This window comes from Bipolaris sorokiniana (assembly GCF_000338995.1).
Source record: "Bipolaris sorokiniana ND90Pr unplaced genomic scaffold COCSAscaffold_2, whole genome shotgun sequence".
Lineage (NCBI taxonomy): Eukaryota > Fungi > Ascomycota > Dothideomycetes > Pleosporales > Pleosporaceae > Bipolaris > Bipolaris sorokiniana.
In genome coordinates this window covers 2188742-2214544 of record NW_006911896.1, presented here as the reverse complement: position 1 = coordinate 2214544, position 25803 = coordinate 2188742, and the positions used below count along the sequence as shown (strand labels likewise).

Genomic DNA, 25803 nt, shown 5'->3' with positions numbered 1-25803 from the left:
AGCTTGATTAACCAAGTTGCATGGTATTGAACATGTATGGATTAATTGTTAAGCGCACTCTAAGAGATCCGCACAACACTTTTCTATTTTATCCATTTGATTTGCTTTGTTTTTTCTATTGTTGCATATACCACGTCAAAATACTTCGCATCTGACGGATGAAAAGCAAACCTAGCCAATTACCGGCAAGTACATTTGAAAAGCATTGGAACCTCCCGTTTGCGGGTACGGTTATACTACGGAGGTAAGCATCTTGGACTGTTGTTCCAACAGCATAACTCCAGAGCTTAACAAGAATTAGTACGGCTTAATTAGTATACCAGGTACTCGGATGCAAGCAACCAACACATGCGGGGCAATGCGGCCGGTTTCGTCCTGAAAGTCTAGGCTTATGGTGTGAAGTAGGCGTGGCTTGCAGGGATCCCTCACCTCCCCGAATTCATTACACCACGTGCCGTTGCTTGCCGGACAGGGTATCTCGTAGCGACGCAAGATACACGTTTAGGGTTGTACTTTGTAGGAAAACGGTCCCTATTGTGTTTACTTTGTGCAAAGATCCCTAGCTTGCAACGAGTCATTGGACAGTGAATATGGCTTTAGTCTCGTGCGATCGATCAAGAGACATGAACACTTGGCATGCTAACGGTTGAGTAACGTGAAGACTGAGGGGAGAGGAATTCCAAGTATAAATACCGGCTTCTCTTTGATGAATTTTGAAGACATCATCTTACAACTATATCACAATACTACAACTCCAATCAAACCTAATCAATTCAACTTTCACTATGAAGCTCGTTGCAGTCCTCGCTACTATCCTCAGCGTCGCATCCGCGGTTGCTATCCCAGTCGAGCTCCAGGAACGCCAATGCCTTAACAATGGAAGTACGTCAATTCGCCTCCAATCTAATATGTATTACCATGCTAATAAGAAAACTTGTAGTTGCCTGTACACTTCCTGGAGGTAATGGGCTGTGCTGCACAGGAAGCTGCCACGGTAAGTTAGATTCTTCTCTCACTACTTTTTTTTTGACTGGGTTGAGCATTGAGCTGATGTTTTGAGCAGCCGTTTTGTGTGGAGACTCAAATACTACTTGTCAGCCCAAGGGAACAGCTTGCATCACACGTAAAGGCAATGGCAAGGCGTGATAGGAGGTAGAGGTGGATTCGGATGTTATTCAAGGCAGAGTTTTGTTCTTTGTAACAGCTCAAGAGGCAGTTGAGAGTATTCCAGGTGCATGGTATAATTGATTAAAGTAGTGTTTCTGTAATACAGTCATGGGATAAAAGCTTCACCTTTGAACCGATTTCTTGTCAAACTCGCCTTATATCATGATATAGTATTAAACAAGCAGTTCCATAAAAACCCTTTAAATCTTAGGAAATCTGGATAAATACAGATTGGATTCAATAGATTTAAAAAAGATGGCTTTTTCGTGAGGCTGAAAGAGGTTCTCGTATGCAACGGAAACCTTGGTTCCAGCACTGTTGAATGAGATACAACTAGCTCCAAAAACATCAGCTGCCATGTACTATATTCATGCCAAGAAGCGAGACATCCTTCTTTTTACGCCAGCGCAAAATCCAGTGACGAATCCTAGGAAGTCTTCACAGACTATTAGGCAGATGCAATAAAGTAGCCGAAACCACTGCCTCTCTTCCAAACCCCCGTTTACGAGACTTTTAGCAATCACATCCATAGTAAATAGCTTATATTCTTGAATTCCTTTTACTATATAGTACGGACATGGAAACTTCAACAGTTTTATGCACAACGGTAGCGCTATCTAAGAGGAACAGCAGCACGTGCCGCTTCATTCTAGAGCCTTCGCCGTACTCGATTCCCTCCCACTTCATCTCAAGAAAGTAGATCAAGAAGCAGTAGCGCTCCACTTGTTCACTGAAAACTTAGCAGGGCCTCCGGTAAACGCTTCGCTGCCGAACTGATAGGCTAGAAAAGGCAAGAGTATTAGTATATCGTTTCATATTGGGAAGGTGCGGATGAGCTCACTGATAAGGTTCTGAGTAGAAGCAGGATAATTCTTCTTCTCAGTAAGGTAGGTAAAAAAGTCCTTGACATCGGCAGTGAAATGCGGGATAGGGCTGGGCGCTATGAAGGAGTATACTTTCATCGCGCCGTTGAAGCCGTAGAAAAGCTCCCAGGTGCGGCCGGCGATCGTGACCATGCCTTGCGAGCTGCCGATGGGGTAGACGTCGTATCTAGCCAACCTATAGCGCGATTAGTATAGTTAAAAATGTGTGAGGTTAATGGGTGTACTTGCCAGATCATAAGCTCGTAGTCTCCGCTGCTGGTGGTGTGATTTACGTCCTGGGCAGTGAAGAGGTCGTATGCAACGTTGCATCGGATATTGGTGGTGTCGTAGGCCCAGTTCGCCTCGGTTTGCAGATTCGTAAATTGGCTTACGGGCTTCTTGGTAAATAGGCGACCTGCATAGACGTAGCTTTTGACGTTGTTTGGCGCACCGGCCCAGGTCCAGTTTGAGTGCCATTTCGTACCGGCATCGGTGACGCCGTCAACGTATGTACACTGGGATCCGCTGGTCGCGGTGTCTTTACCCCATAGGTTGTTGAGGATTTCGTAGCCGTTGCTTGAGTAGTAGTTGTAGAGCTTGCAGGCGTCTTGAGCAGTGACGACGGAGGCTAGGGCGGCGGCGACGAACGAAGCAATCTTCATGGTGTGCGATTGTTAGAAAGGTCTTAGTGTGAAGTGACTGTGGCTGTTCTGTCTACCCTCCTGCGAGGTGCCGAGACCTTTTATACTACCCAATCCTAACATTTGAGACTCCATGCGCGAAGCTTTCCTAGGTTCCGACGGAGTGTCCTAAGCGGTGAATAGTGTACGCGTCAGTTATAGTATGTGTGGGGTGCAGATCAACGCCCGTGATACTTGACCAGGGCCCCAAATGGGAATCTCAATATCCATAACTAATATGGATACAATTATTAAACTCTCAAAACACGTATTCACAGACTAGTCCCTGCATATTACCTACTTTTGCCGTGAAACTTTTCATCGGTCGTCCAACATGATTACTCCCCGATGCATCATGCGCGATTCGATGAGTTCAAAAAAAAACAGAGATTGGGCTGTTCGTGGGAGGTTTACGATCCTGCCATCGTAGCCTCCTCATGTGTGGCTTCCCAACCCCCACCGCTGGCATAGAATGTGGACACTGTAAAAGACGAGCATTGTGTAAGATTTTTAGTAAAGACAAATGTCGGCTGACATAATATTTTCATCAATTAGTGTTTGATGAACGGAGTTTACAGCCGTTGTTCCTGCTAGTGATGCTGATCCCTGGATATATGTATGTATTGAATATATGCTGCCGTCGCAAATGGCTGTGCGCCTGACTGCCGTCCCGGATAGTACAGCGCTTGTTAATACTTCCATGGTTGGTTCTCTAATATATATTTCCTTCGCTTAAGCTTTGCCAATTCTACTACCATTGGTATTTTCCGAACCGCCTATTTGTATACATATGGCGGTAGTATGCTCCCCATGATACAACCATCGCATTTTCTGCGCCATCCATTTGTATTTTGCCCTCTCTTCTTTCAGTGACCAGGTGTGTCAGGTTCATATCACCGGGATGACGGGAACTAAGCCGCATCCGATCTCCGGACCGACCTTTTACCCTACCCTGTAATCTCCAAATCAAGATACCTTTACCCGCGAGAACTTATGTGGGGTACCATATCAAAGTCTCTGTGCTTGACAATCTGACTGTGTTCACCGTGCCCGAAAAGCCTGGCGTCTCTTTGTGCTCTAGCAAACCCTCGTAGTTTCAAGTTTTCTCACCAATATTGAACTGAGTTTAGGAAATAGATTTGTTTCACACGTGCAGAAGCTTTTTGACAGAAGCTTAGTGCTGAAATTAAGCTCGACCATGCGGGCAGAACCCAGCCGAAGTCCTCTTCAAATTGCCACTACGATACGAGACCAATGATCTGCGCCATATGGGAATATGCAAAGGTGGGCCTTAGCAGCGGGATTTAAGAGTAGAGGAATTCATCGTCCATATAGCGGTGGGACTTATATTTCTAGTTTATGGACTAGAGTGATATGCCATTGGTACGGAGTTCTTCACCGAGCAACAAATGTTGGAATAGAAGTAAGTCACACAAGAGGACTTGCTTGCTTTGGTAATAACACCACCCAAATACGAGGCTTGCTTAACCTTCTTGGTCACGGAAGCTCGCCTTAGATACAAACATCTACGATCTCATGATTATACGAAGACCAGCTTGTAAAGCGAGACAAGGGTAATGATAAATTCAATTCCTCTATGCAATGTGTGCCCAGACCAGCTATCAGAGTGCACGCAAAAATAATAATAATCGGACGCTAATAGCCACTGCGTAACTTAAAACAGCGTAAAACCCTTTCAGGTCGGACGCCTAAACGGATGCGCCTCAGTATTCAATACCCAATCATCCAAGCTGATAACATCCTCTTCCGAGAATAGAAGGTAAAAGTATTTCAGCGTCTCGGCAAGCCAGAAACTTTCCATCTCGTCTTGAAGCACAGGAGCCGTTTTCGTCACGTCGTCGATGGCAGAATTGCCAAACTCCGTAGTTGTGTGTCGATCAATAGCAAGGAACATGCGCCAACCGGCTTCGCGCCAGTGCTGTGATCCGGTTATACGATACATGTACCAAACGGATTCGATTGCTTCCGGACTGTGATTAACGTTAGTGGCATGACAAAACACACACATATTGCTGGCTTGAAAGGGGGCAGAAAAACTTACCGGAGAATATAACCCTTGGCCCCAATTCTGGTAACACCGTTTGGCAGTCGGTCTTCCTTGATCCTATTCTGCACATATTCCTTGTGACTCAGGACTGGGACTGGCGAATAAACATAAGGGAAGTCTGGTAGAGTCGGAGTTGGCTGCTGAGCAAATTCCGGGATATCCAATGTTGGTTGGGCTTTGATGGGAGGGCCTTCGCCTTCCTCAGGTTCGCCGCCCATGACTGAATCTCGATTTTGCTGGACGCTTACAGACGAGCTTGGCATGTGTGCAGGTTCCGCATCATCTACAAGCTCAGCGAGTTGGCGCTTGTCCAGTGTATCCGCATATATCAGAGTTGACGTGGCTTTTGCTGTAAATGCAGCAGCAGGAGAGGGTTTCGGCGGTGGAGTCATCGCAGCGAGCTGAGCCTTATACCATGACGATGCAGAAGCAATTTGTGATTCGTAAACTTCCCTTTGCTCCTCGTAATATTTTATACGAGATTCGTGTCGTGGGTCGATATATTCCCAGTAGGTTGTTTCGTTCCAAGCACACTCCTTCGTGCTGTCACAGGGGGCTACTTCAAACGATTCAGGCATGATGCCAGTGGATGTCATGTCGTAACTCCAGATACATCCTTCCGTTAACTTTTTGGCAACCTCAAGATCTTCGGGGCGGTCGAATAGCTTTGCGCCCATGCCAAACATTCCTCCCGCAAAGCAAGTCAGATGGGCATTCTCTGCCAATAGATCACCGCTTTGAGTGCTGTCATACATTGCTGGGACTGTGAGTTTTCCAGAAAATAGGATATTCTCCTCTTTCGGGAGCATCGGCCGGAAGAGCAAATGCTTTTTGACTACGTCCATTGATTGCTCATACATGGTCCGGTACTTCTCGACTTGGCCACCGAGGAGCAAGTATTGTTTCGGTAGATACTCATATGTAGAATCAGACATACCACCTAGCGTAAATTCGTCACGTCCACTGCCAGTCGCCACGAAGCCTTGCGGTATGCATTCTGGAGGCGCTGGTATAGTAGGTGCAGCAGATGAGGTCTTGGCGGTCGTATCGAGGTCTTGCTCTGCTCCGAGTGGACTTGACTCATAGATATCAAGCTGTCGTCGTTTGAGCACCGAGTCGCTCGATGGTACAGTCTCTTTCTTCTCTGCACCCTGATTGGCGCGGTCTGCATCTGAAATGAGCATGACGGGGTCTGGCAATTTCAACGGAATATATTTGTTGCCTTCAGGAGACAGCTTCTCAGCGGAGGAATCTGAAGCGGACTGGGAATCAGCCGAAGGATCAATGTTGGGATAGCCTTCTGGAGCTTTGAGAGGTTCTTGTTCAGGAGGCACATCCACGTAATGTCTTCCACACCCAGAGGCGTCTATATGAACAGGCCACATGCCCGGAAGCGGAGTCTTTTTCTGGAATTCCTCTAGGTTATCTGTAATGCGTGCAACAGCATCATAGTACTTGTGCTCTCCAGTGAGTTGTGCAAGTCTGGTGAATTCCATTGAAAGCGAGCCAATCTCGGCCAGAACCACACTTTGGCCGGCACGATGCTTCTGCGAGGCGAAGTCGGGTCTCCAGTAGTAGTACATCTGAGGCATCCGGTTTGGCGTATCGAAAGCACTTATGAGAACTTCGGCAAGTTCTACTGCCTTGTCGAGCAAGTTCTTGTACTTTTTGTCGCTGATATCGTAGGCAGCCAGCAACCCACCAAGGTAGCGGATGGTTGTCTCGAACAAGGGGATATCGGCACGGGTAGTGGTTGTGAAGTCAATTTTGTCCACAGCCTTTACTGCCTCTTCAAACTCGTCCTTCAAGCCCATGATCCAGAGAGTATCGAGTGCATCCACAAGAGTCGCACCCCACTGCGCGAATGGGTCCCTGAAGGTGCCAGACTGCGGGCGTAGCTCATCATGAAGCCATGCCTTTGTCCTGTATCCATCCCATGCCTTCTTAGCGACACTTCTAATCTTGTCCAGCTTAGCTTTCCTGTCTGTTTTGGCCAAAGTGTCTTCGGGCTTGAAATCGGCTTGGATCTTGGGTAGTGTCTTTGGCTTGCCTGACGGAAGGCGAATGAGCGATTCCGTGGGTACGGGGAAGTGCTCAGGCAGCTTTTTCCAATGTATGACTTCGATACTCAACGACGGGTCTACGCCATTGTCGATGATGGCGGCGGGGTCGTCGTGTGGTCGGGGTGGAAGCGGCGAGGGGATCGAAGGCTTGAGTGGCTGTTTTGTAACTTCAGGGCTCGGGGACGGAGAAGAAGCCGGCTTCTTCACTGGGGGTGGTGTTTGGAGCGGTTGCAATGTGCTAGCAGCAGGCACGTCTAGTTTTAGGCTCTTTGTCTCATGCGCCACGGGTGGGCGTGGTTTCGTGTCCTTATGCAGAGCTTCGCCAGCGTTACCCTTTAGACCTGTTGCTCTCGATGCCGCTTCCCTCCATGCTGCGCTGGAATCACCAAATTGATAAATTGCAAGCACAGCAATGACAGCAAAGACGAGAAACGCGCGGTATCTTCGGTATCGGAACATGTCTCAGGGAGGGTCGTGAACCCAAGGATCCAAGTGTCGTGTGCACTACGATGCGCAGAGGGGGAGTGTTGTGGAAAGGATAGAAGAGGCGGCTATGTCGCTGCTGCCATTTGCGCGCAGAAAAGTGCGGATGCAAATAGACGGGGGCGTCGAGGCGGAAAAGCCAAACAGGCTGCTCGAGTCTATGTCCATACGTCTTGTGTCTAGTGAGCTTGGCTTCAGGGTGGCTAGTCGCATGCACGCCCTGGAGATCCCTTAGGCGGGTGTGGGGTTGCTTTCGCGCATTGTTGACGTACCAGGCACTCGAAAGCAGGGCACCAGCAAGCAGCCACACCTACGATTCACTAGCCTTATCCACGACGTCTGTTTTGGATACGGTTCCATTTAGTGTTGCGTCTCGAATGGCACTCTGTTGATCTCCTCCCTTATCCTGCAAACCCTTTTTCCCCCTCTGCACGGCCAACTGGTCGAACTCCGTCTGAACCGAGCACTAACTTTAAGCTTAAATCCCTCTAGCCGAATTGGGCTACATCAACATTCATCCCGTGCGCCCACCTTTTGACCATGCACTTCACAGCCTAACTTTAAATTGTCAGCCACTAACAACCACAGCCTACAAGAATTCTTATAAAGAATATCCAAGAGTGTTGGTGGAGCGAGAGAAAAGACCGAGTCACGGGTGGCAGCGCTCTGCTGATGAAAGCCTCTGTTCACATTTCTTAATGAAAACCTATCTAGACAGAGCCGTTATGCAGCCATTGTCAACGATTCGAGTCGGTTGACATTGTAGATTTTCCCGCGTAGCGCTTGCTCAATTGCAACAAGTCACACGAGCAGCCAACTCCGCGTTCTGTACGTTGGAACTACGGTAGCTTGTCTGGGTGATATCTGTACAGCTCAATCATTGGTCGTCGCCGGGCCCTGGTGCCCGTCCCTGATAACAAGTCAGCAAAGAATCTTCGACAGCAGTCTTTTCACTTCTTACCATCTGTCGTGCCTTGAGCATCTCGTCGCATAACAAGAGGTTAGAAGCAATGCCAGTGGCAGACGCTATACTGTTGCGCAGCACCCTGAATGAGTCGTAGACGCCTTCTTGATTGGGATCCATGGCTTCTCCAGTTGCGAGATTCAGGCCTACAACGTTACCCTCGGCATGCTCGTCTTGCAGCGCGGCCACTATCATCCGGTCAGTACGAAGTAGCAAACAAAGAAAGGCTTGGGACTTACATGAGTCTTGGATGTCATGACCAGAGTTAGCCGCCAGCGTCTTGGGAATAATGAGAAGTGCATCAGCAAAAGCCGAGACTCCCCATTTTGCTTTACCCTTGACCGTCTTTTTGAACTGCTCGCTCTCTAGATGAGCTGCGCATGCTACCTGGAAGGCTCCTCCTCCTGGAACAACACTTCCGTCCACAATCATGTTGTACACACTCCTCAACCCGTCGCGAACAGCGTCCTTGATTTGGGCAATGGTGTGCGAATTTGGTCCCTTGATCAGTAGGGTAACAGATTTTGGCTCCTTGACATCTTCCTGTATGCTGTAAGTATACCATCAAACCACTACACATAGGCAAACGTACAATAAAGGTATACTTCTCCTCGCCCAATTGGTGTTCATAGACAGAGCCTGCCCAGCCAAGAACGTCCGGTGTCAGGTCGTCAACACTGTTCTGCGCTGTACCACCACAGACAAGCTGTAGACGTTCCATGTTCCTCCTCTTAGCCCTCCTCAATGCGAAGATACCGTTCTTGACAAGTACATCCAAACTGAGGGGGTCAATGCCCTTTTGGTTTATTATGACGAAACCTTTGCTAGGATCGTTGCCGCAAACCTCCTTCTTGAGCTCGACAATTTTCCTCAGCTTCTCGTCGACGAAACGACGCTCACTCTCAACGAGCTTCTCTCGTTGCTCCGCACTCGAGTAGTAGAAGCCGGAGTTGATCTCGGACTTTTCGTACTCTAAGCTGACGTTCAGGGTCAGAATGTATGCATTCTCTACCCTCTTGGCCATGTCCGGATGCCTTGCACCGTGGTCAAGAGCAAGTCCTCGAATGAGCTGTGTATCGGCAGCGGTGCGGTGTTGCATAGTCATGATTTCCACCATGTGTAGATCGGGCTTCGCGGGCGCTTGGTAGATGGCGAGGACTGCATCGACAATGTCAGGAGTCAGTTGTTCGGCGAGCGAGCTGTTAATCTTCGTTGAAAGCGACGTTCGGGCTACGGATAGCAGGAGTTCACGGTCGACTTCTTTTGCAAGCTTGAACTCGTCAAGGAACTACAGCCTGTCAGCCAGATTTCCATGCACAAGCACTGAGCTCATTGTACCTTGAGTGCCTCGGTTTTCGCAATGTCATAACCGTCTGCTATCACCCTAGGGTGAAGACCCTCTGCAATGTAGCGATCAGCCTGCTTCAGCAACTCGCCCACCAAGAGCACCACGGAGGTTGTGCCATCGCCTGTGATCTCATCTTGTGCCGTCGCTGCTCGTGCGATCATAACCTGATTTATTTGAGTCGTGGATCAAGAACGAAGGGGGTAAGACATACGGCGGTGGGGTTTTGGATTTGCTGTGAATGTGTTAGTTGGTGTAATTTCTATTGCAACGCAGATACATACCATTTCCTTCAACAGAACACTGCCGTCTTTTGTGAGCTTGATCTGCACATCCTGTAAGTATATGCCGGATAGACGGTATAAGCCAACGTACTCCTCCAGCGCCATCTACAAGCCTGTGCAAAGTTAGTCTCTTGCAGTGCAGACTGTTTGTTGTTTCTCACATCTTCAGTGTACCGCGGGGTCCCAAATTTGAGGCAAGCACCTATGTTCCGTATAAGAAGACATTCATTTATTTCAACATTGCCATTCCGTACCTGCTGCAGACCCTCTCCGGCCGAGATGTTTACACGGAGAGCTTCCCCGCGTCTCTGTGTACTGTTAGCGATGGCTGCAGCGCGCTGCAACGAATTCACAAACCCGCGACTCGGCCTTAGGATTGAGAAGCTGTGCGGCCGACATGGTTGAAAACGTATACGAGGGTATCGGAGAGTGCAGCAATCAAGCAAAAGACAATATGGCGGGGCAAAATGCTGTTTCCGCACTGCCTGTCGCGTCCCTCCTCAGATTTCTTAGCGGGCGGCAATGCCAAGATTACTCAGAGCTCGGACCTTCCCTGCAATAATCTTTTTCGCATAGCTTCAACTTTCTCGACCGCGATTACATCCCGACAGCGGAATAGCCAGCGCATTCCCATTCACAACCCAGTTTGTTGCGCCCGCTGATCGCACATCCCGCGCGCCATCCCATTCATTGCACGATGAGCGTAGATTACCTCCTCCACGAAAGCCCCGTCGGCTATGCCGTCTTCAAGGTTGCGATTCAGCCAGACACCATTGGCAACCGCCTCCAAGAAGTGCAGAAGGCTGTTCAAGACCTCGACAAGTTTGGAAAGACTGTTGAGCTTGTCGGCCTTGCGCCGTTCCAGGGCACCCAAGATGCTCTCGCCGAGATCAACGATGTCTCGGAAGGCATCATGTCTGACTTCTTGAAGGCCACTCTCGAAACGAACCTTCCCAAGGCTGGAAAGAAGAAGAAGATTACTCTTGGTGTGAGCGAGAGGAACCTGGCGGGTAGCATCAAGGCCGCGTTCCCCAACCTCTCATGCGAGACCAGCGACACTTCGGAAGTAGTGGCTGATCTCCTGCGTGGTCTTCGCCAGCACAGCGGCAAATTGATCAAGGTATGCAGAAGCTTGACGCCATCCTGAAACTTCATATGCTGATTTGTCAAAGAAACTGCAACCTGGTGACATTGATCGCTCCATTCTGGGTCTCGGACATGCGTACTCCAGGTCCAAGGTCAAGTTCAGCGTTCAGAAGCAGGACAACCACATTATCCAAGCGATTGCGACGCTCGACCAGATCGACAAGGACCTCAACACCTTCTGCATGCGCCTGCGCGAAAACTATGGTGAACAAGCCTTATGTATGACATGGATGGCAGGCATGTACTGACGCTATTGGCAGGCTGGCATTTCCCTGAGCTTGCGAAGATTGTCAACAGCAACGAGCAGTACGCAAAGATTGTTCTGAAGATTGGCGACAAGTCGAAACTGTCCGATGAAGACCTGCACGACCTTGCAGCAGTTGTGGACGACGATGAGGGTGTTGCGCAAGCCATAATCAATGCTGCGCGCACATCCATGGGAAGTGAGTTTAAGCCAGTAGCGATGCAGGTGTAAGGAGCATGTTCACTGACGCTGTCTCTAGGGGATCTCTCCGAGGCCGATATGGAGATTGTCATGTAAGGGTTCTTCGTGTGTCATACAAATCACTGGCTAAACATTCAATCAGGGCATTTGCTAAGAGAACCGCTTCGTTGGCTGCGTATCGCAAGCAGCTTAGCAACTACCTTGGAAGCCGCATGAACCAGGTGGCCCCTAACTTGGCTGCTCTGATCGGTGACACGGTTGGCGCAAGGCTGATCTCCAAGGCTGGTTCTTTGACGAACCTGTCCAAGTACCCTGCCAGTACTGTGCAGATTCTGGGTGCGGAGAAGGCCCTGTTCAGAGCGCTCAAGACCAAGGGAAACGTATGTGGCTTTGCTCGACACTCTGCCAGATGATGCTAACTGTTGAGCAGACTCCCAAGTATGGACTGATCTACCACAGCTCCTTCATTGGACGCACAGGACAAAAGTCCAAGGGCAGAATTTCTCGCTTCTTGGCCAACAAGTGCTCAATTGCGTCGAGGATTGACAACTTTTCCGACACGCCGACTTCCAAGTTTGGTGAAGCACTCAAGCGCCAAGTTGATGAGCGAATTGAATTCTACGCGACTGGCGCGCCGCCTGCGAAGAATGCAGCGGTGATGCAGGCGGCCATGAACTCTGTCATGACTGACATTGGCGTCATCGAGGACCCAACGGCAACTGCAACCGAGGATGTGGAGATGGCTGACGGCGTAACCGCGGCAGCCACTGAGCAAGCGGTGCGCAAGGAGAAGAAGGACAAGAAGGCCAAGAAGGCCAAGAAGGAGGCCGACGAGGAGGTTTCAGAGAAGAAGTCGAAGAAGGACAAGAAGCGGAAACACGGCGAGGAGGAGGACGGAGAAAAGAAGAAGAAGAAGAAGAGCAAGGCGTGATGGTGAGATGGGGAGAAAGACCTGTAGCTATACTGGCATCGTGTGATGGCGTTTTGCAAGAGGGTGTTTTTGGAGTTTGTTTTGCGAGTGATTTGTTTTGAGGGGTCTATGAGTCTACGCAGCACATGACCCAGGGGCGGATGGGTGTGGGCATATACCTCTAGCAGTTATCAAGGGTACAAAAGCAGTGTTGTTTGCAATTGCGCGCGTGTGTATGTGGATGAGTGTATATGTGGGTGTGTGCATGTGCATGTATGACAGGAGTGTGGGCATGCAAGAAGCGTTCCTGGATGTGTAACGCCACGGCAGCGCTGGCGAATCAGAGACCCCTGCAGACGATCGGAACGCACGGGCGCGATCAGGCATGCAGGCCACGCCGAAACGCACAGGCAGCGCGGAACGACCATGTATAGGTAGTGGGCTGGCAACAGAGACACACGTATGGATATATGATAGTGACGACAAGGACAGCATGGCCGGAGCATATGGGCCAATGCTGCAGTGTGTTCTGGTGTGCAGCAGTGCATGCGCAGCTAATGCGCCTCAACGGGCGTCGCAGGTATTCATGGCAGACGAACACACAGGCATGCATGCACCCACACATGATGATATCCAGAGATGGGATGGGACTGTGGGGGGAGGCATGAGGGGGAGAACATGGGATGACGGCTCTCTATTGCTTATATTGCTCATGGACAACAACAGATGGGCCCTGTATACTCAATGTCCATACGGCAGCATCATGGTATATCATTATGTACGTATTATACTATGTGTGTGGACGTGCACCCCATCGGTCCATGGCGCGGCAGATGGTGGTGGTGCCATGTTTGATAGCAGCCAGCGGCGGGCATAGGGTAGGTAGGGTAGGTAGGTAGGTAGGTAGGTAGGTAGGCAGGCAGGCAGGCAGGCAGGCAGGCAGGTAGGCCAGGCCAGGGTTCGTCGACTGCTCTGGCGTAAACTGTTTTTCTCTTCTAGGGCTCGTCGTAACCCAAGCTTTGGCCCGCTGCTGTCCCAAATGGCCCTCATGGCTACTTGAGGCCCTTGAGCCCCCCTTCGAGCACAAGGACGACGTCTTTTGTCCTTTGTCTCTTCTTCCATTGCCTCTCCCTCCATCTTTCTCTCTCTCCTTCTCTCCGTCTTGTTCCCCAGCCCCGTTTTCTGCTGCTGCGACCACCGTTTCCATCTCTCCCGCCTGTGCTGGGGGTGCCGTCATCAATCTCTGGCTAGCAATCACATCTTGGTGTTCCTATCCATCCATCTACCCGAGTTAGCCTCTGGCCCCGGCTCGCCATCCCGCTAAACATCGACTTTGGTGTTCTTGCCCGCTATTGCATTTACACAGCCTTTCGCCCATTTTTGGTGTTGAGTCTGCACACCCGCCCGCGCTCCCACCTCGCCTCGCTCAACCCCCTCTGCTCTGCATAGCCGCCTGTCAGCATTTGTTTGTGTAGCCAGCGACAGGCACGGCCAGCAACCTTCTCTTCGTGTTTTCCCCGTGCGCTGCACTCTCGCCGTGTTCCGCGCCATGGACGTAGGCGATGCGTCCTCGCCTGGCAGTCTAAGCTCGCCCCCACACTCGCCCGAGCAGGGCACGCCGACCTCGACGGTTCGCGCATCTGCAGGTGGTGTTGGTGTTGGGACTAGCACCCCCACCCCTGCAAACGCGTCGCCGGCGACACATGCGCGAGGCTTAACCGCCAGCGGCCAGCCACGCAAGAAGCCGGGGCCCAAGCCAAAGGCAAAAGACCAAAGTGCCCCTGAGCCAGAGAAGAAGACTAGGAAGCCGCGCAAGAGCGAGCCCAAAGACCTAAATGCTGCTCCCATCCAACGAAAGAGACGGACAAAGGCCTCCCTCGAGGCTCAGTCGCAGCCACAGCCTCAACCACCACCTCCTCCAGCACCAGCACCAGCACCCGCACCAGCACCCGCGCCCGCACCGGTTGTAGAAGAGAAACCACCTGTTCAGCAGTCGCCCACGCCACAGAGTAGACCCAGTGAGCCCGCACCTGTCTTGCAACCAGAACAGCCACCCGTTGTCACGCAACCCCCTCGCGTGCTGAGCAATGCCGAACCCACGCTTCACAGCAATCCAAACCTTTCACATATCAGTGCCACTCCCCCAGCACCACGCCCATCGAGCTCAGGCCAGCGCTATGATCCAATTCGAGGTGGCATCTTCGAATCCAAACCCCAGCCTGTAGCAAGTGCCCCTCCATCAGTCTCACCACGACTCAATCACCGTGCGAGTGCTTCTCCCTCCATCACTAGTCTGATCGACCCTCCATCTGCCAGCAATTCCTTCTACTCTCACCCCGTCAAGCTACCCCAGCAGACCTCAGTCACCTCGGCACCTGTTTCACCTGCGGCCTTCTCTACCCGCCCAGGGTCTGTCCTTCCTACCCAGGAATATCCACCTCAGCCTCCACCCCAACAACAGCAGCCACAACAAGAACAGGCCCCACTTCCAGTTCAGGCTCAAACACATCCGGTTGCTCCATCGGGACCGACCCCTATGGATATCGACAGTGAGCCTAGCAAACCAGTATCTGTACCCATGACAAAATCAAACTCTGCAAACTCCGGCACGCCTTCACAGTCGAATGCTCCAACGCCACCCACCAAAGCCGCGCGTCAGAAAGATGCCCCGCCACCATTACCTACAGGCAGCGGCTTGTTGTCAGGAACCCCATTTGGCCCGGTGGCCAACGCCAATGGCACATCCGAGACACAGGGCACTAACATTTACCTCCACTTCGATCTAAAGGGACGCGACAACGTGACCATCAACGTTGCACAAGAGGTTGAGAAAAAATACGGTTTTGCTGCTCTTCATCCCCGCATTGCTGCCCGCAAAGAGCGTCAACGCCAAATCACAGCCGCTGGTGCTGCTCTTGAAAGAGCTGCAGGCGGAGGATCAAACGACGACCTGTCCGTTGATCTGTCTGAGAATGAAAGCAATGTTGAGATGGGTGGCATGGATGATGAAACATCAGCCAAGGAGAATGGAGGCAAGAAGCGAAGGAAGAGAAAGCAAGAAGACTACGACAAGGAGGACGACTTCATCGATGACACCGAGCTGGCCTGGGAGCAGCAAGCGCTCATGGCAAAGGACGGCTTCTTTGTATACAGCGGTCCGCTCGTTACTGAAGAGAAGCAACCAGTAGAGAGGTATGTATTTGGCACTGCATTGGGTTGATCTATGCTTACATTTCACAGGGCTGATGGCACCGTCAGACGTGGACGAGGCCGTGGACGCGGTGGCACAGTACGAGGAGAGACATCAGGTCGTGGCCGTGGCCGCGGCGGGGGTCCTGGCTCTCGCGGTGGCTCCACTGTTCGTAAACCTCGTGTTACCAAGGCTGATCGGGCTGCTATGGAACAGGAAAAGGCTGCCCGCGAGTCTCTTGCGCAGACAATCGCAACTAAACAGCCTCTCGCCACTCCCACTAACCAGACTGGCCAAGCTAGTGTGGCGTAACCAAAATACGTTTCCGACGTAAACGGCCCCCGCTCTACACCAACTTGAGTGAGATGCATCTTAAATGTGTTTTAGGTGGTCTTATCGGCGTTGGCTTCGGGATCTTGCAATCAGTTACTGTTTTTCTATTTTCCCCTTCTTCTGTATCTGATTAGTTACTTGTACGATACCCATAGTGGGGCGGTTTGTGGCATGCCATCTGGCTCGCAAAAAAGAAGGTCTGGAGGCTTTTTGTATGTGTAGATATATCGGTAGGCGTTGGTGTTTTCACTACTGTCCTCTAAGATTCTAGAAATATCACTTCTAATACGTGTGTCCTTCTCTTGCTGCTGTACACAAGTGATAAGTAGACTTTTCTTCTCTAAAAGCTTTTTCCCAATCTCTCCCACTCTTGGACGCCATGACGTAATTCCTACACAGAGTGGCACTGTACCATTCAAAGCCATTATCTTCACCTGGCTCAAAGAAGCAATGACTCACAGAACGGAAATCACATGCCTGGGTTAATGCAGTACTATGCCTGACCTGCAAATCGCGTAAGTGTTTCATTTGCTAATGTTCGGCATATATCTTATAGACAGAAAACTGTGCGATTGAGACTAAGATCTAGAATTGTCTAGGATGTGTGTAGTGCGTGTTATTCTTTTTGTATGATGCACGGAGTTAGGAGGTGTAAGTTGATTGGGAATGGTAAGTTGATGTATTGAGGTACGGTTGCGAATAAGGCAGCAGTATAGCGGACCATGATAATCATGAGGAGATGAACAGTAGTGCAGTATTTTAATTAATGTATAAACATGTACTCAGGTTACATCTCTTATTCGCGTGCATGCGTAAACTTTTCTCAAGATGTCCAGCCCTGTTCCTTCTTATTCCCAGATGACTCCAAAAACAATGTCGATCCAGGATCTTCGAAAAGAGCTCTAGGTAGCTATTGCGTCAGCGACTTGCAAGCCCAAGACTTATAGAAAGATTGCTGCAATACTTGTGCATTTCCAGGACGACGACATCGATTGTGGCCCCGTGAAGGATGAGTTGGCAACTACTTTCTGCAGGCGACAGATTAATATCAGAGATGGTCAGATATACCAGCATAAACTCATGATCAGGTGATTAAACTTTCACCACTCTCTTTTCTGTGCGGACTGCTAACATTTCACAATAGCCCCTTCAACGAGACTGACAAGGTGAACGACAAGGATTCGAAGACGCTTGGTACTCGAGCACTAGACTGGCATATCGCAACTAGCATCCTCTCTCACGTTTCATGCGATGTTATTCAAATTTTAGACTGCTGTTACTGTGATGGGACTAAGGAATCAGGAATAGAAACGTTGGCGGCTACGATGGAATCCGCTGGTAACAAGGAAACCGACACATCCTTCTTGAAAGCTTTCATTACAACACTAGAGAAGCTTTTTACATCCCCTTTCACAATTGCAGATGTCTATGAGAGGATGCTGCAGGATCGGATGGAATTGCAGCTAAAGCATGTTCCATTTTACAAGAATGACAGAAAGGATCCAATTATTTTTGGAACCCCGAAATCCGAAGGCAGGAATGCAGTTTCAGAGCCCAAACCAGATGATGTACGAGTCCTTGTTACTATACACGTTGACGAAAATCTCAGCGAGAGCGATGTTGAAGAATTGAAGAGTTAGCTTCACACATTATCTCCTTCGTTCAGGGGGACGACTATCAAGGTGGAGGGCGTTTGGAAGTCGCCAACTTCTGTCTTGCTCCTCTCTCTTCCAATCTTAGTTTGGAACAAACTGCGTTACAGCAAATTCGCGTGGAATTACATTGGGCAAGTAACTTCGAGTAACGCGTTGTTACCACAGACTACGGAGGGTACTGCACTTCCCCTCATGCCACCCAAAAATTAGGAGAACCACAAGCCATGACAGTCTTTTAGGCAGAAGTAGCCCACCTAGGTATAGTCTGATAGTACCGCAAATCGGTAGGGAAAGGTCGATATGTAGGCGACTTCCGTTTCTAGAGCTCGTTTGTAGTCTCTCTCACCCTTGAGCCGCTAGTGCGTCACTATCAATAGAATCACTCTCACTCTCACTTCTAGCTATTGTGTTCTTGTTCCACTTGCAAAATCCTCTCAATTAATACCAATTGTACCCTTCCAACTCTGAAAACCCGGGGACAAAACACTTTGCTGCTGTTTCTAAGATATGGTCAAGAACGTCCCAGTCAGCTCTACCACCAAGCCTACGATGCTGCCCAGTGCCGACAGCATTACTGACCGCTCACGGAAATTCTACGATGGAACATACACGTGGGATTCCGATGGATTCATCGACGGTATGGGAGGTAAGGGCCGAGGAGCAGAACATGAGCAATTAGGTACTGACGACAGGCAGTATATCGTACCTTTGACTGCTACGACCCGGATGCGCGAGCTCCAACACCGCTGCCTCCTATTTTTATGAGCGATGAAGAAAAAGACGGGGTGCTGCAATGTGGCGCTGGCGCCGACATGGAGACTCTTACGTTGGCACCAGACACTGGAAACGAAGGAATCACAGCGACAGCACGATGTGACAAGTCGTCTCATAGTCATGCCGATAAGAAGCATTTCATTGGAAAGATAGAAGGTGCCTTGCAAGACACCATCACACCGCCTACCAGTCCCGTGGTTAAGAAACCGGCCACAGCTACAGTCAGAAACAAGCACCCCGGTCCCATAACGCCTCCAAAAGACGCCGAATCAATGGTTCAGACTCCGTCATCGTCGTCCTCAGGTCTTTCAGACTGCCCGTCAGATCTCTCTGAGTGGGATGTAGGCCCTCCGGTAAGTATTCATGCGGATAGCATGACTTATTGTGGCACTGCTGAGAAAGTTCCAGAATCTAAGTCATAAGAAGACTACAAAGACGAGGAAACTGCAAGTGCCTACTCTGAAAGCGACAAGGTCAAAAGTTTCGACTCGAGGAGTCGCACAGAAAGTTAAGAAGGTAGGTAAGAAAGGCAAGAAATGACTGGTGGTGTAGTGTGATAGCTACAAGTCAGTTCACTTGACAACTTCACTGTTGAATTCTCAGATTGGAAACTACAATTTAGTCCGTTAGAGGTGCAGCTATGAAAGGGCACTGAAGCTCAAACTACTGATTCATGTTCTCAAACGGCAATCAACAAGCTTTCTGTCTCTTTTTCTTCCAGGGAAAGAGGCATGTGGTGGTTGCGAGCACATCACGGGACGATGGATGTTCAATAGACATTCTGATAGCATCATTCCGACTATTACAACACTACTACCCCAAAAGATCAACACACTTTTCCGTCTCGTCATGTTCATGATAAAGCAAACATTTCGCCCCCCTCCACGGCTTACACGCCTCCCACTTACCCTCCTTCCTCGCCTTCCTTTCCCCTCTCCCCGGACTCGCCTGCACCTCCCCTCTCCCCGGACTCGCCTGCACCTCCCCATCCCCACGCCTCCTCGCCTCCTCCTCATCCTCCCACCCCGCCACCGCCGTCCCCTCCCCAACACAAACATTACAAAACACCCCCCCACAACCCTCACACCTCACCGTCCCCTGCCCCGGCACCACCACGCCCCTACACCCCTCACACGCCCTCGCCTCCCCCCACTCGACCGCACACCAAACCCTCAACCCATGCCTCCTAACCGCCTGCTCCCCCGGCCTCTTCAACCCCACCACCAAATCCCGCATAAACCCTGGATGCCACTCCTCGGGATGCCCCTCGACCAACCGATCCGTCTTCTTGAACACAAAAAGATCAATGACTAACCGCCTCACCGGTGCATTTTCCCGTATCTCATCGTACAACATCCACGTATCCGACGGCGTCGGCACGCTATTCGTTGAGTCGGCTAATGCGCTTAACGTGTCGATGATAGCGTTGCGCGCGGCTTCGAGACCCAGGCGGTCGGCGAGGGCATAGCTGTGGAGCAGGGTGTAGTAGGCTGGTTTTCCCTCTTTGAAGGGGTGCGGGATGCGGGAGGTGTAGAGGTGGGTTACTAGGAGGGAGAAGTGGGAGGGGGAGATGTCGGAGAGGGTGATGGTGTTTGTGGTTGATTCGATGAAGGGGCCACCGAGGGCGGCGCGGAAGTAGGACGAGTGTTGGGTTAGGAGGTGGGTGTGCAGGTGGAAAGGTGTGTGTTTGGGGCCCACGAGGATGGTGCTTGTCGGGGTGAATTCATGGGCGTTGTCTTTGGTTATGTATGGGGTTTTGTTGGTCTTTGGCGTACTCTGGCGTGTTGAACGGCTGGTAGGAGAGCCTGGCGAACTTGCATGTATGACATGGCTTGAGAGCGCAGTCTGTACGTCTCTCCAATCATATGGCGATGAAGAGTTACGTGACGAGACTTGATTTGCCTCGGATCGGACGTTGCGTGGTACCATAGTTCGTGGCCGTTTCTTCCTCTATCACAAATCTAATGTCTAGCTCTTCTCTACTTTGCCCAGAAACCACCTGATTCCCAATTGTTCACCAAGGCAAAATATTCGAAAATACAGTCCTGATAGAAAAAGTCCAAGATCTCAGTCTTTTTGAGACTAAGTGTGCTCTCACTATAAAATCCTCAGTTGTTTTGATTGTTAATGATTAGTGTTGCATGAAGATTCATTGACGAAAGGATGGTCTTGTAAGTCCTTGAGGCTAGCACGCATTGTCTTTGTCGCAACGCACTGATAAAGTAGCAAGCACTGTGCCGCAGGTCGTCCTTTGTCTCTGCAAACAGCGTCTCACATTACAACAGCAGTAACTTTCAAACTCTTTTATTCGTTTCGTTTTGGCCAATAAAAGGCATCCTTAACTGTGACCTCGGGTGGCATAAAGAAGAGATATCTCACCAACTATCTTACAAAAAACACCCCACTATGAGTTACTAGATTATACAAAAGGGACTCAGTCTACCCTCATCGAAGCGTCATTTCGTCGTGCCAATGTGTTTTACACATAGCTGTGAAGTAGTCCAGTTCGAACTTATGCGACAAAGTTCTTAATGTCTAATGATTTTGTCAGTGCCAAGGATTTTTTTGTTATTCACATGGGGCGACCTACTGTTAAGCCACCTGACGTATTCCTTCTGCTCCTTGTGGTCAATATAGTCGGGGATGAAGAGCGCAAGACGAGTGTTGATGCCCCGCTCCTCGAGGTACTTTTCAAGCAAAATCTGCAGATCTTCGTCTAGGTTGTTGAAAGGAGGACCCTGTTGCAAGTTAGATCCAAGACGGACCAAGACATCAAGTCGTAGATACATACCGTGTAGAGCGCACGCCTTGCCCAGTCCTTCTCAGCGGTGGCAGGATCAGCCAAATCAGCCGATGGGAAGTAGTAGAGATCCTCGATCAAGAAGTCGCCATCCTGAGCAGTAGCCTCGATAGCCAAAGCGCCCTTGCCGGGACGCTCGATGCGGATGCTGGCATGGGCAGGGAAGCCCTGCTGTGACTCGTCGTTCTCATAGTCATCCTCAAGCTCCTCACGGTCGGCAGGAGAAACGCGGTCCTCGGGTGCTACACGGATATTTCCATCTGGAGTCTTGCCCTGGTTGATGGCACCCTTGGTGTTTGCGCCTCCAGACTGCACATCCATATCGGCATCATCGTACAAGGCGCTGTCCTCGGAAAACTCATCGCCAGGCTGGTTGGTGTTGAGGTCGGCAGTGGTAAAGGTGATGCGGATCTTTTCGTCATTGTACGTGCGGGTCAGGACGACTTCTTGGTTGCCATCCTGGTCCTCAATCTATGTCAACGTGAGTATTTGGCTATGGATATTCAAATATGTGGAAATTCTAACCTCAAAGGGGCTATTCTCAAGGTATTCCTTGATGTTTGCGGAGAGATCATCATCCTCCTTCATGCTCTCCTCCATGGCGATTTCGCTGTGGAGCTTCGCAACCAACTCTTCATTGACTGTTATTTGCATTAGCCAACAGAGTCTAATTTGAATATGCGCAATACATACTACCACTATCATCTCTCCTTGCTACAGACATGGAGAAAGAGGCTGTGAGCCTGGGCACAGCGGCAGTCCATGCTGGCTGGAAAGCAGCTGTCTGGCGCAGAGCAGCTTGCGGGCGCACTGCTTTTGTGGAAAAGCGAGCGGCGGACCGCGGGACGCTGCGGGCGAGGTTTCGTAGAGAAAGCATTGTATTCGCAGGATTTATGGTTGGCTTTGCAAAATACGATGGCAGCAATTGGTTCGTGAAGAAAGAAGAGCGACAAATGCGTAGGCGGCGGGAGACGTAACTTTTCGAGGGCCCGAGCTTGCGGGGACCACAAGGTTGATGTGAGGTGGGATGGGCTTGGCGCCGAATTGCGGCGCCGACTGCTTACCTCCGGGCGTGGATAATAATGCAAACAAGTTCGACTGCAATACGTACTCTGGGTCGCGGGCGTTTGGGGGCACAAAAGCGACATTCGCATCTTCTTCGCAAACTGCAATTGAACCCAATACCCGTGTAGCATCTGTCGCGAGTTCAGTCACGATATCAATACTACGTCACGTCACTATTTCGAGTCACTGACCACAGGACGCCGCGGTCTGCAAGCGCAAAAAAAGTCCGGCCTCACCGTAGCACATAACCATACGTGCTCTTGTAGAGCCCAGTCCAGCCATCATGGCGACTGCACAATCAGAGAAGAAGAAGAAGCCAAGTGCTATGCGCTCCATCCTGGCAGGCGCAACAGCCGGCGCCGTTGAAATTTGTAAACATCCACCATTCCGATCAACGGACAGAAAAAGATAGTGTACTGATTCTTTACTCTAGCAATCACATATCCTGCAGAGTGTACGCTCCATATAATCCACCTTACCCACACCGCGCTAACCAAAACATAGTCGCAAAGACACGATCGCAGCTCAACCGACGATTACCAGATGGGAAGAAGTTACCATGGCCGCCATTCGGAAAGCAATGGTACGCAGGATGCACGACACTGATTATTGGCAATTCGCTCAAGGCCGGTATACGTACGTTGCCACACACAGTCATAATCTCTCATGAGCTTTTTTTCTCTTTTGGCTGGAACTGACACAAAAGTTATGCAGGCTTTGTCGCATTCGACATGTACAAGAACCTCCTCGCCGACGCCGAAGGCAAAGTCTCTGGTCCCGCAACCGTCATTGCGGGTTTCGGCGCTGGAGCTACAGAATCGCTATTGGCAGTCACGCCTTTTGAAAGTATAAAGACACAACTGTACGTATATACATTTTACCCACATCCTCCTCCCCCGCACACGCACTCTCCCAGCTGACCATTCTTCTCTCTGTCTAGTATCGACGACCGCAAATCCGCAAACCCACGCATGCGCGGCTTCCTGCACGGCTCCAAGGTCATCGCCCAAGAAAAAGGCATACGAGGTTTCTTCCAGGGTTTCGTGCCCACAACCGCGCGTCAAGCTGCCAACTCAGCCGTGCGCTTCTCGAGTTACACGTCGTTCAAGCAATTGGCCCAATCATATGTCGCCCCAGGCGAGAAACTCGGTGCGATTAGCACGTTTGGGCTTGGAGGACTGGCGGGCATCGTTACGGTTTACACGACTATGCCGATTGACACGGTCAAGACGAGGATGCAGTCGATAGAGGCGAGGAGCTCGTATAAGAATAGTTTTGATTGTGCGGCCAAGATATTTAGGGATGAGGGTCTGCTCACGTTTTGGTCGGGGGCTCTGCCTAGGCTGGGGAGATTGATTCTTAGTGGCGGTATTGTCTTTACCATGTATGAGAAGTCCATGGACTTGATGGATAGGCTGGATCCCCAGGGCAGGTACATATAGTCAATCAAGTGGAAGAATGGCAATGGTGCCAGTAAAGTGCGGCGCCTCTTAAATATAGTCTTCACCAATGGTCATGGATTCAAAGGAGGCGCTTTTGTGCTCTAAAACTTGATTTGAGCTTCTTGACTCTATACTTGTATGCTTCACAACTTAAACACGCCATGCTACTACGACTACGGCTACTACTACTACTGCTACACCAAACAATCAACATACTCTAAAGCCTTCAGCTCCTTTATTGATCGTCATGCTAACTAATTAGGCAGCGGCCGGCGCAGGCGCACCGGCAGGTTCAGTACCGGCAGGCGCAGCAGGTGCAGCACCAGGGGTGCCCTCAGTCGTCTGGGGAGGAATAGCAGTGTTGTTAATCGCATCACCATCGCTCTTCTTTGCCCACTTGGGCTCCTTTGCCCATTGGGCGTCCCACCAAGGGCCCGCATCGCTCAATGAGCAGCCCTTCTCACACTGGCAAGTTCCACCAAACTCTTTAGGCAGGTTCTCCGCAGGCACCTGAGCCAACAACTCCTTTTGGTATCCGCTGCCCAATACGTGGATCTTGGCGCTTGTGACGGGGTCGAGGAACTTCTTGACCACGCTGAACACACCCGAGAACCCCCAGGGAGCGTTGATAATGTACATCTTTCCCAGGCGCTCGGGATAGTAGTTCTGGCTGATGGTGGAGACTTTGCCCAGGTAGCCGTATACAGACGTTGCCTTGGCTATACCAACGCCCTTCAGGTCCATGATTGTGCATGATGTCTCAAGTAGATAGCCAGACTTGCGCGAGCAAGCGGGCAGACGCGGATCGGCCATCTTTTCGTATTCGCAAACAAGGTTCTGGATCATACGCTCTTCGGTCGTAATCTTGTTGAGTGCGGTGAGGTCGACTTTGCCAAGCTGCTCAATGTACACTGGGCGGCCGTCCTACGGAGCAATTAGCGGTCTAGTTGTTGACATATGGCTTCGACAAGTCCATATTTATATGTAGCGGATTGCAGACGTACCTTGTCAGTCTTGTGGTAGTACTGGGGGTAGTACTCAAAAACTTGGGGCCGTTCGGTGTAGTCAAAAGTGCGGACAAGCTCCTCGACACCTACGCCAGCATACTCGCTCCTCCACTTCTCACAGTCAATGAACCTGAAACCTATTAGCAGGCCTGTTCTGCACCATTTTTTTCCTGTATGCAGTAGTCATGTAGACTCACATCTTTTTCGAGAGTTCAACATCAAACTTTCGTGCGCGGAGGAATCGTAGCTATGAAATGTTTAGCATAGGGGTCGACCGGGCTCTCACAGATACTCATAGGCGTACTAGAGTCAAAGTATCGAGGTTCTTGGTGTGACCAGCCTGCTCCAAGGCAGTCCTGAGCTCAACCAGAGCTGCATCTTGCTCTGGCGTGGTATGACCGGGATGTCCACTCTGAGCGGTGGGAGAAACAGTGGGATAATCGTAATCGTCATACTTGGGGTCGAGCTTGAGCTCAGAGGCGGGTGGTGCAGCTGCCATGATATCGTGTATGTGAGAGGACAGGCGGATGCAAGAAGGGTGTAAAGAGAGTGTGTGCAAAAGAGTTACGTGTTGCGCGGCTCTGGAGGAGTAGTCAAGGAGCGCACGTTGATGCTGTCCAAGTGGGTCCCATCATTGCGGCGGTCAAGCGAGTCTAAGACCTCCCCCTCACCAGCTAGCCTGCTCCCCACCCAGCGAATTGTCGCCCCTTATCCCACCTCATGAACCCATTGGTGGCTACGGACCCACGTCCACAGCGGCCTGCCTTCCCTCAATTGCACCATTTCACTTTGCTCGTATTCATTGCATTCATCACATGATCAAACTTTGTCTTGAACAGATAAACCTTAGTCAGACAAGCTTGGAAGCAAGCGACTCGGCCTTTTTTTGGGGAACGACTACCTAGTTGATACAATGCAGAAAAGAAGAACGCAAGAGAAACCCAGAAAATAGATCAAACAGAACCCATATCGCGAAAAGAAAAAACACCTATCGCAGAACCAATCAGACGCTTCGCACACCGAAAAGAGAGTAGTGGTTCTTCTGTCGTCAGGCTACCAAAGAAAGCGTGTTCCAGACATAGAACAACAAACATTCATGTGAGATTCGTGTACTAGCCG

The 25803-nt window shown here is 50.4% G+C and overlaps 11 protein-coding genes across 11 annotated transcripts; 5 read left to right on the top strand and 6 right to left on the bottom strand.

Moving 5' to 3' along the window:
* Positions 1-785: 785 nt before the first annotated feature.
* COCSADRAFT_79388 (uncharacterized protein) lies at positions 786-1146 on the top strand (the record flags this gene model as incomplete). The annotated part of the gene is made up of 2 exons (XM_007698008.1): positions 786-882; positions 1064-1146. 2 exons carry the CDS (start codon positions 786-788, stop codon positions 1144-1146), a joined length of 180 nt encoding a protein of 59 aa, XP_007696198.1.
* Positions 1147-1842: 696 nt separating this feature from the next.
* On the bottom strand, positions 1843-2692 carry COCSADRAFT_350353 (glycoside hydrolase family 12 protein; the record flags this gene model as incomplete). The annotated part of the gene is made up of 3 exons (XM_007698007.1): positions 1843-1948; positions 2009-2226; positions 2280-2692. 3 exons carry the CDS (start codon positions 2690-2692, stop codon positions 1869-1871), a joined length of 711 nt encoding a protein of 236 aa, XP_007696197.1. The 3' UTR covers positions 1843-1868.
* A 1457-nt stretch (positions 2693-4149) lies between these two features.
* Positions 4150-7457, bottom strand: COCSADRAFT_134623 (glycoside hydrolase family 47 protein). The gene is made up of 2 exons (XM_007698006.1): positions 4773-7457; positions 4150-4701 (listed from the first exon to the last, which is right to left on the bottom strand). Exons 1-2 carry the CDS (start codon positions 7298-7300, stop codon positions 4407-4409), a joined length of 2823 nt encoding a protein of 940 aa, XP_007696196.1. The 5' UTR covers positions 7301-7457; the 3' UTR covers positions 4150-4406.
* Positions 7458-7973: 516 nt separating this feature from the next.
* COCSADRAFT_33523 (uncharacterized protein) lies at positions 7974-10396 on the bottom strand. Its single transcript, XM_007697375.1, has 11 exons — positions 10275-10396; positions 10172-10225; positions 10079-10119; positions 10009-10030; positions 9918-9959; positions 9848-9868; positions 9627-9800; positions 8881-9576; positions 8528-8831; positions 8286-8476; positions 7974-8234 (listed from the first exon to the last, which is right to left on the bottom strand). Exons 1-11 carry the CDS (start codon positions 10314-10316, stop codon positions 8202-8204), a joined length of 1620 nt encoding a protein of 539 aa, XP_007695565.1. The 5' UTR covers positions 10317-10396; the 3' UTR covers positions 7974-8201.
* Positions 10397-10509: 113 nt separating this feature from the next.
* On the top strand, positions 10510-12579 carry COCSADRAFT_109395 (uncharacterized protein). Its single transcript, XM_007698005.1, has 6 exons — positions 10510-11037; positions 11090-11267; positions 11324-11506; positions 11567-11600; positions 11651-11888; positions 11939-12579. The coding sequence occupies exons 1-6, from the start codon at positions 10615-10617 to the stop codon at positions 12437-12439; spliced, it is 1557 nt and encodes a 518-aa protein (XP_007696195.1). The 5' UTR covers positions 10510-10614; the 3' UTR covers positions 12440-12579.
* A 1388-nt stretch (positions 12580-13967) lies between these two features.
* COCSADRAFT_81144 (uncharacterized protein) lies at positions 13968-15920 on the top strand (the record flags this gene model as incomplete). Its single annotated transcript, XM_007698004.1, has 2 exons — positions 13968-15610; positions 15659-15920. 2 exons carry the CDS (start codon positions 13968-13970, stop codon positions 15918-15920), a joined length of 1905 nt encoding a protein of 634 aa, XP_007696194.1.
* A 2183-nt stretch (positions 15921-18103) lies between these two features.
* Positions 18104-18792, top strand: COCSADRAFT_80711 (uncharacterized protein; the record flags this gene model as incomplete). Its single annotated transcript, XM_007698003.1, has 2 exons — positions 18104-18242; positions 18293-18792. 2 exons carry the CDS (start codon positions 18104-18106, stop codon positions 18790-18792), a joined length of 639 nt encoding a protein of 212 aa, XP_007696193.1.
* Positions 18793-18942: 150 nt separating this feature from the next.
* Positions 18943-20299, bottom strand: COCSADRAFT_178434 (uncharacterized protein; the record flags this gene model as incomplete). Its single annotated transcript, XM_007698002.1, has 2 exons — positions 18943-18958; positions 19611-20299. The coding sequence occupies 2 exons, from the start codon at positions 20297-20299 to the stop codon at positions 18943-18945; spliced, it is 705 nt and encodes a 234-aa protein (XP_007696192.1).
* A 338-nt stretch (positions 20300-20637) lies between these two features.
* Positions 20638-22138, bottom strand: COCSADRAFT_178433 (uncharacterized protein). Its single transcript, XM_007698001.1, has 5 exons — positions 21864-22138; positions 21696-21811; positions 21162-21641; positions 20961-21108; positions 20638-20905 (listed from the first exon to the last, which is right to left on the bottom strand). Exons 1-5 carry the CDS (start codon positions 22045-22047, stop codon positions 20883-20885), a joined length of 951 nt encoding a protein of 316 aa, XP_007696191.1. The 5' UTR covers positions 22048-22138; the 3' UTR covers positions 20638-20882.
* A 246-nt stretch (positions 22139-22384) lies between these two features.
* On the top strand, positions 22385-23806 carry COCSADRAFT_274878 (uncharacterized protein). Its single transcript, XM_007698000.1, has 5 exons — positions 22385-22606; positions 22669-22689; positions 22740-22871; positions 22950-23097; positions 23176-23806. Exons 1-5 carry the CDS (start codon positions 22519-22521, stop codon positions 23675-23677), a joined length of 891 nt encoding a protein of 296 aa, XP_007696190.1. The 5' UTR covers positions 22385-22518; the 3' UTR covers positions 23678-23806.
* A 129-nt stretch (positions 23807-23935) lies between these two features.
* On the bottom strand, positions 23936-25183 carry COCSADRAFT_157056 (uncharacterized protein; the record flags this gene model as incomplete). The annotated part of the gene is made up of 4 exons (XM_007697999.1): positions 23936-24601; positions 24682-24814; positions 24882-24931; positions 24989-25183. 4 exons carry the CDS (start codon positions 25181-25183, stop codon positions 23936-23938), a joined length of 1044 nt encoding a protein of 347 aa, XP_007696189.1.
* Positions 25184-25803: the final 620 nt, after the last annotated feature.

Bases quoted from the DNA above. Each gene is read 5' to 3' on its own strand.
- COCSADRAFT_274878 (XM_007698000.1), top strand. From the start codon at position 22,519: ATGGCGACTGCACAATCAGAGAAGAAGAAGAAGCCAAGTGCTATGCGC. The intron at 22,690-22,739 runs GTACGCTCCATA...ACCAAAACATAG, and splicing joins AATCACATATCCTGCAGAGT to TCGCAAAGACACGATCGCAG. The intron at 22,872-22,949 runs GTACGTTGCCAC...AAAGTTATGCAG, and splicing joins TTCGCTCAAGGCCGGTATAC to GCTTTGTCGCATTCGACATG.
- COCSADRAFT_178433 (XM_007698001.1), bottom strand. From the start codon at position 22,047: ATGCTTTCTCTACGAAACCTCGCCCGCAGCGTCCCGCGGTCCGCCGCT. The intron at 21,642-21,695 runs GTTAGAATTTCC...ACGTTGACATAG, and splicing joins TTGAGAATAGCCCCTTTGAG to ATTGAGGACCAGGATGGCAA. The intron at 21,109-21,161 runs GTATGTATCTAC...AACTTGCAACAG, and splicing joins CAAGGCGTGCGCTCTACACG to GGTCCTCCTTTCAACAACCT.
- COCSADRAFT_134623 (XM_007698006.1), bottom strand. From the start codon at position 7,300: ATGTTCCGATACCGAAGATACCGCGCGTTTCTCGTCTTTGCTGTCATT. The intron at 4,702-4,772 runs GTAAGTTTTTCT...CGTTAATCACAG, and splicing joins GCCAAGGGTTATATTCTCCG to TCCGGAAGCAATCGAATCCG.
- COCSADRAFT_33523 (XM_007697375.1), bottom strand. From the start codon at position 10,316: ATGTCGGCCGCACAGCTTCTCAATCCTAAGGCCGAGTCGCGG. The intron at 10,226-10,274 runs GTTTGTGAATTC...AACAGTACACAG, and splicing joins ATCCTAAGGCCGAGTCGCGG to AGACGCGGGGAAGCTCTCCG. The intron at 10,031-10,078 runs GTGAGAAACAAC...AACTTTGCACAG, and splicing joins CCCCGCGGTACACTGAAGAT to GCTTGTAGATGGCGCTGGAG.
- COCSADRAFT_109395 (XM_007698005.1), top strand. From the start codon at position 10,615: ATGAGCGTAGATTACCTCCTCCACGAAAGCCCCGTCGGCTATGCCGTC. The intron at 11,268-11,323 runs GTGAACAAGCCT...CGCTATTGGCAG, and splicing joins GCGCCTGCGCGAAAACTATG to GCTGGCATTTCCCTGAGCTT. The intron at 11,507-11,566 runs GTGAGTTTAAGC...CGCTGTCTCTAG, and splicing joins TGCGCGCACATCCATGGGAA to GGGATCTCTCCGAGGCCGAT.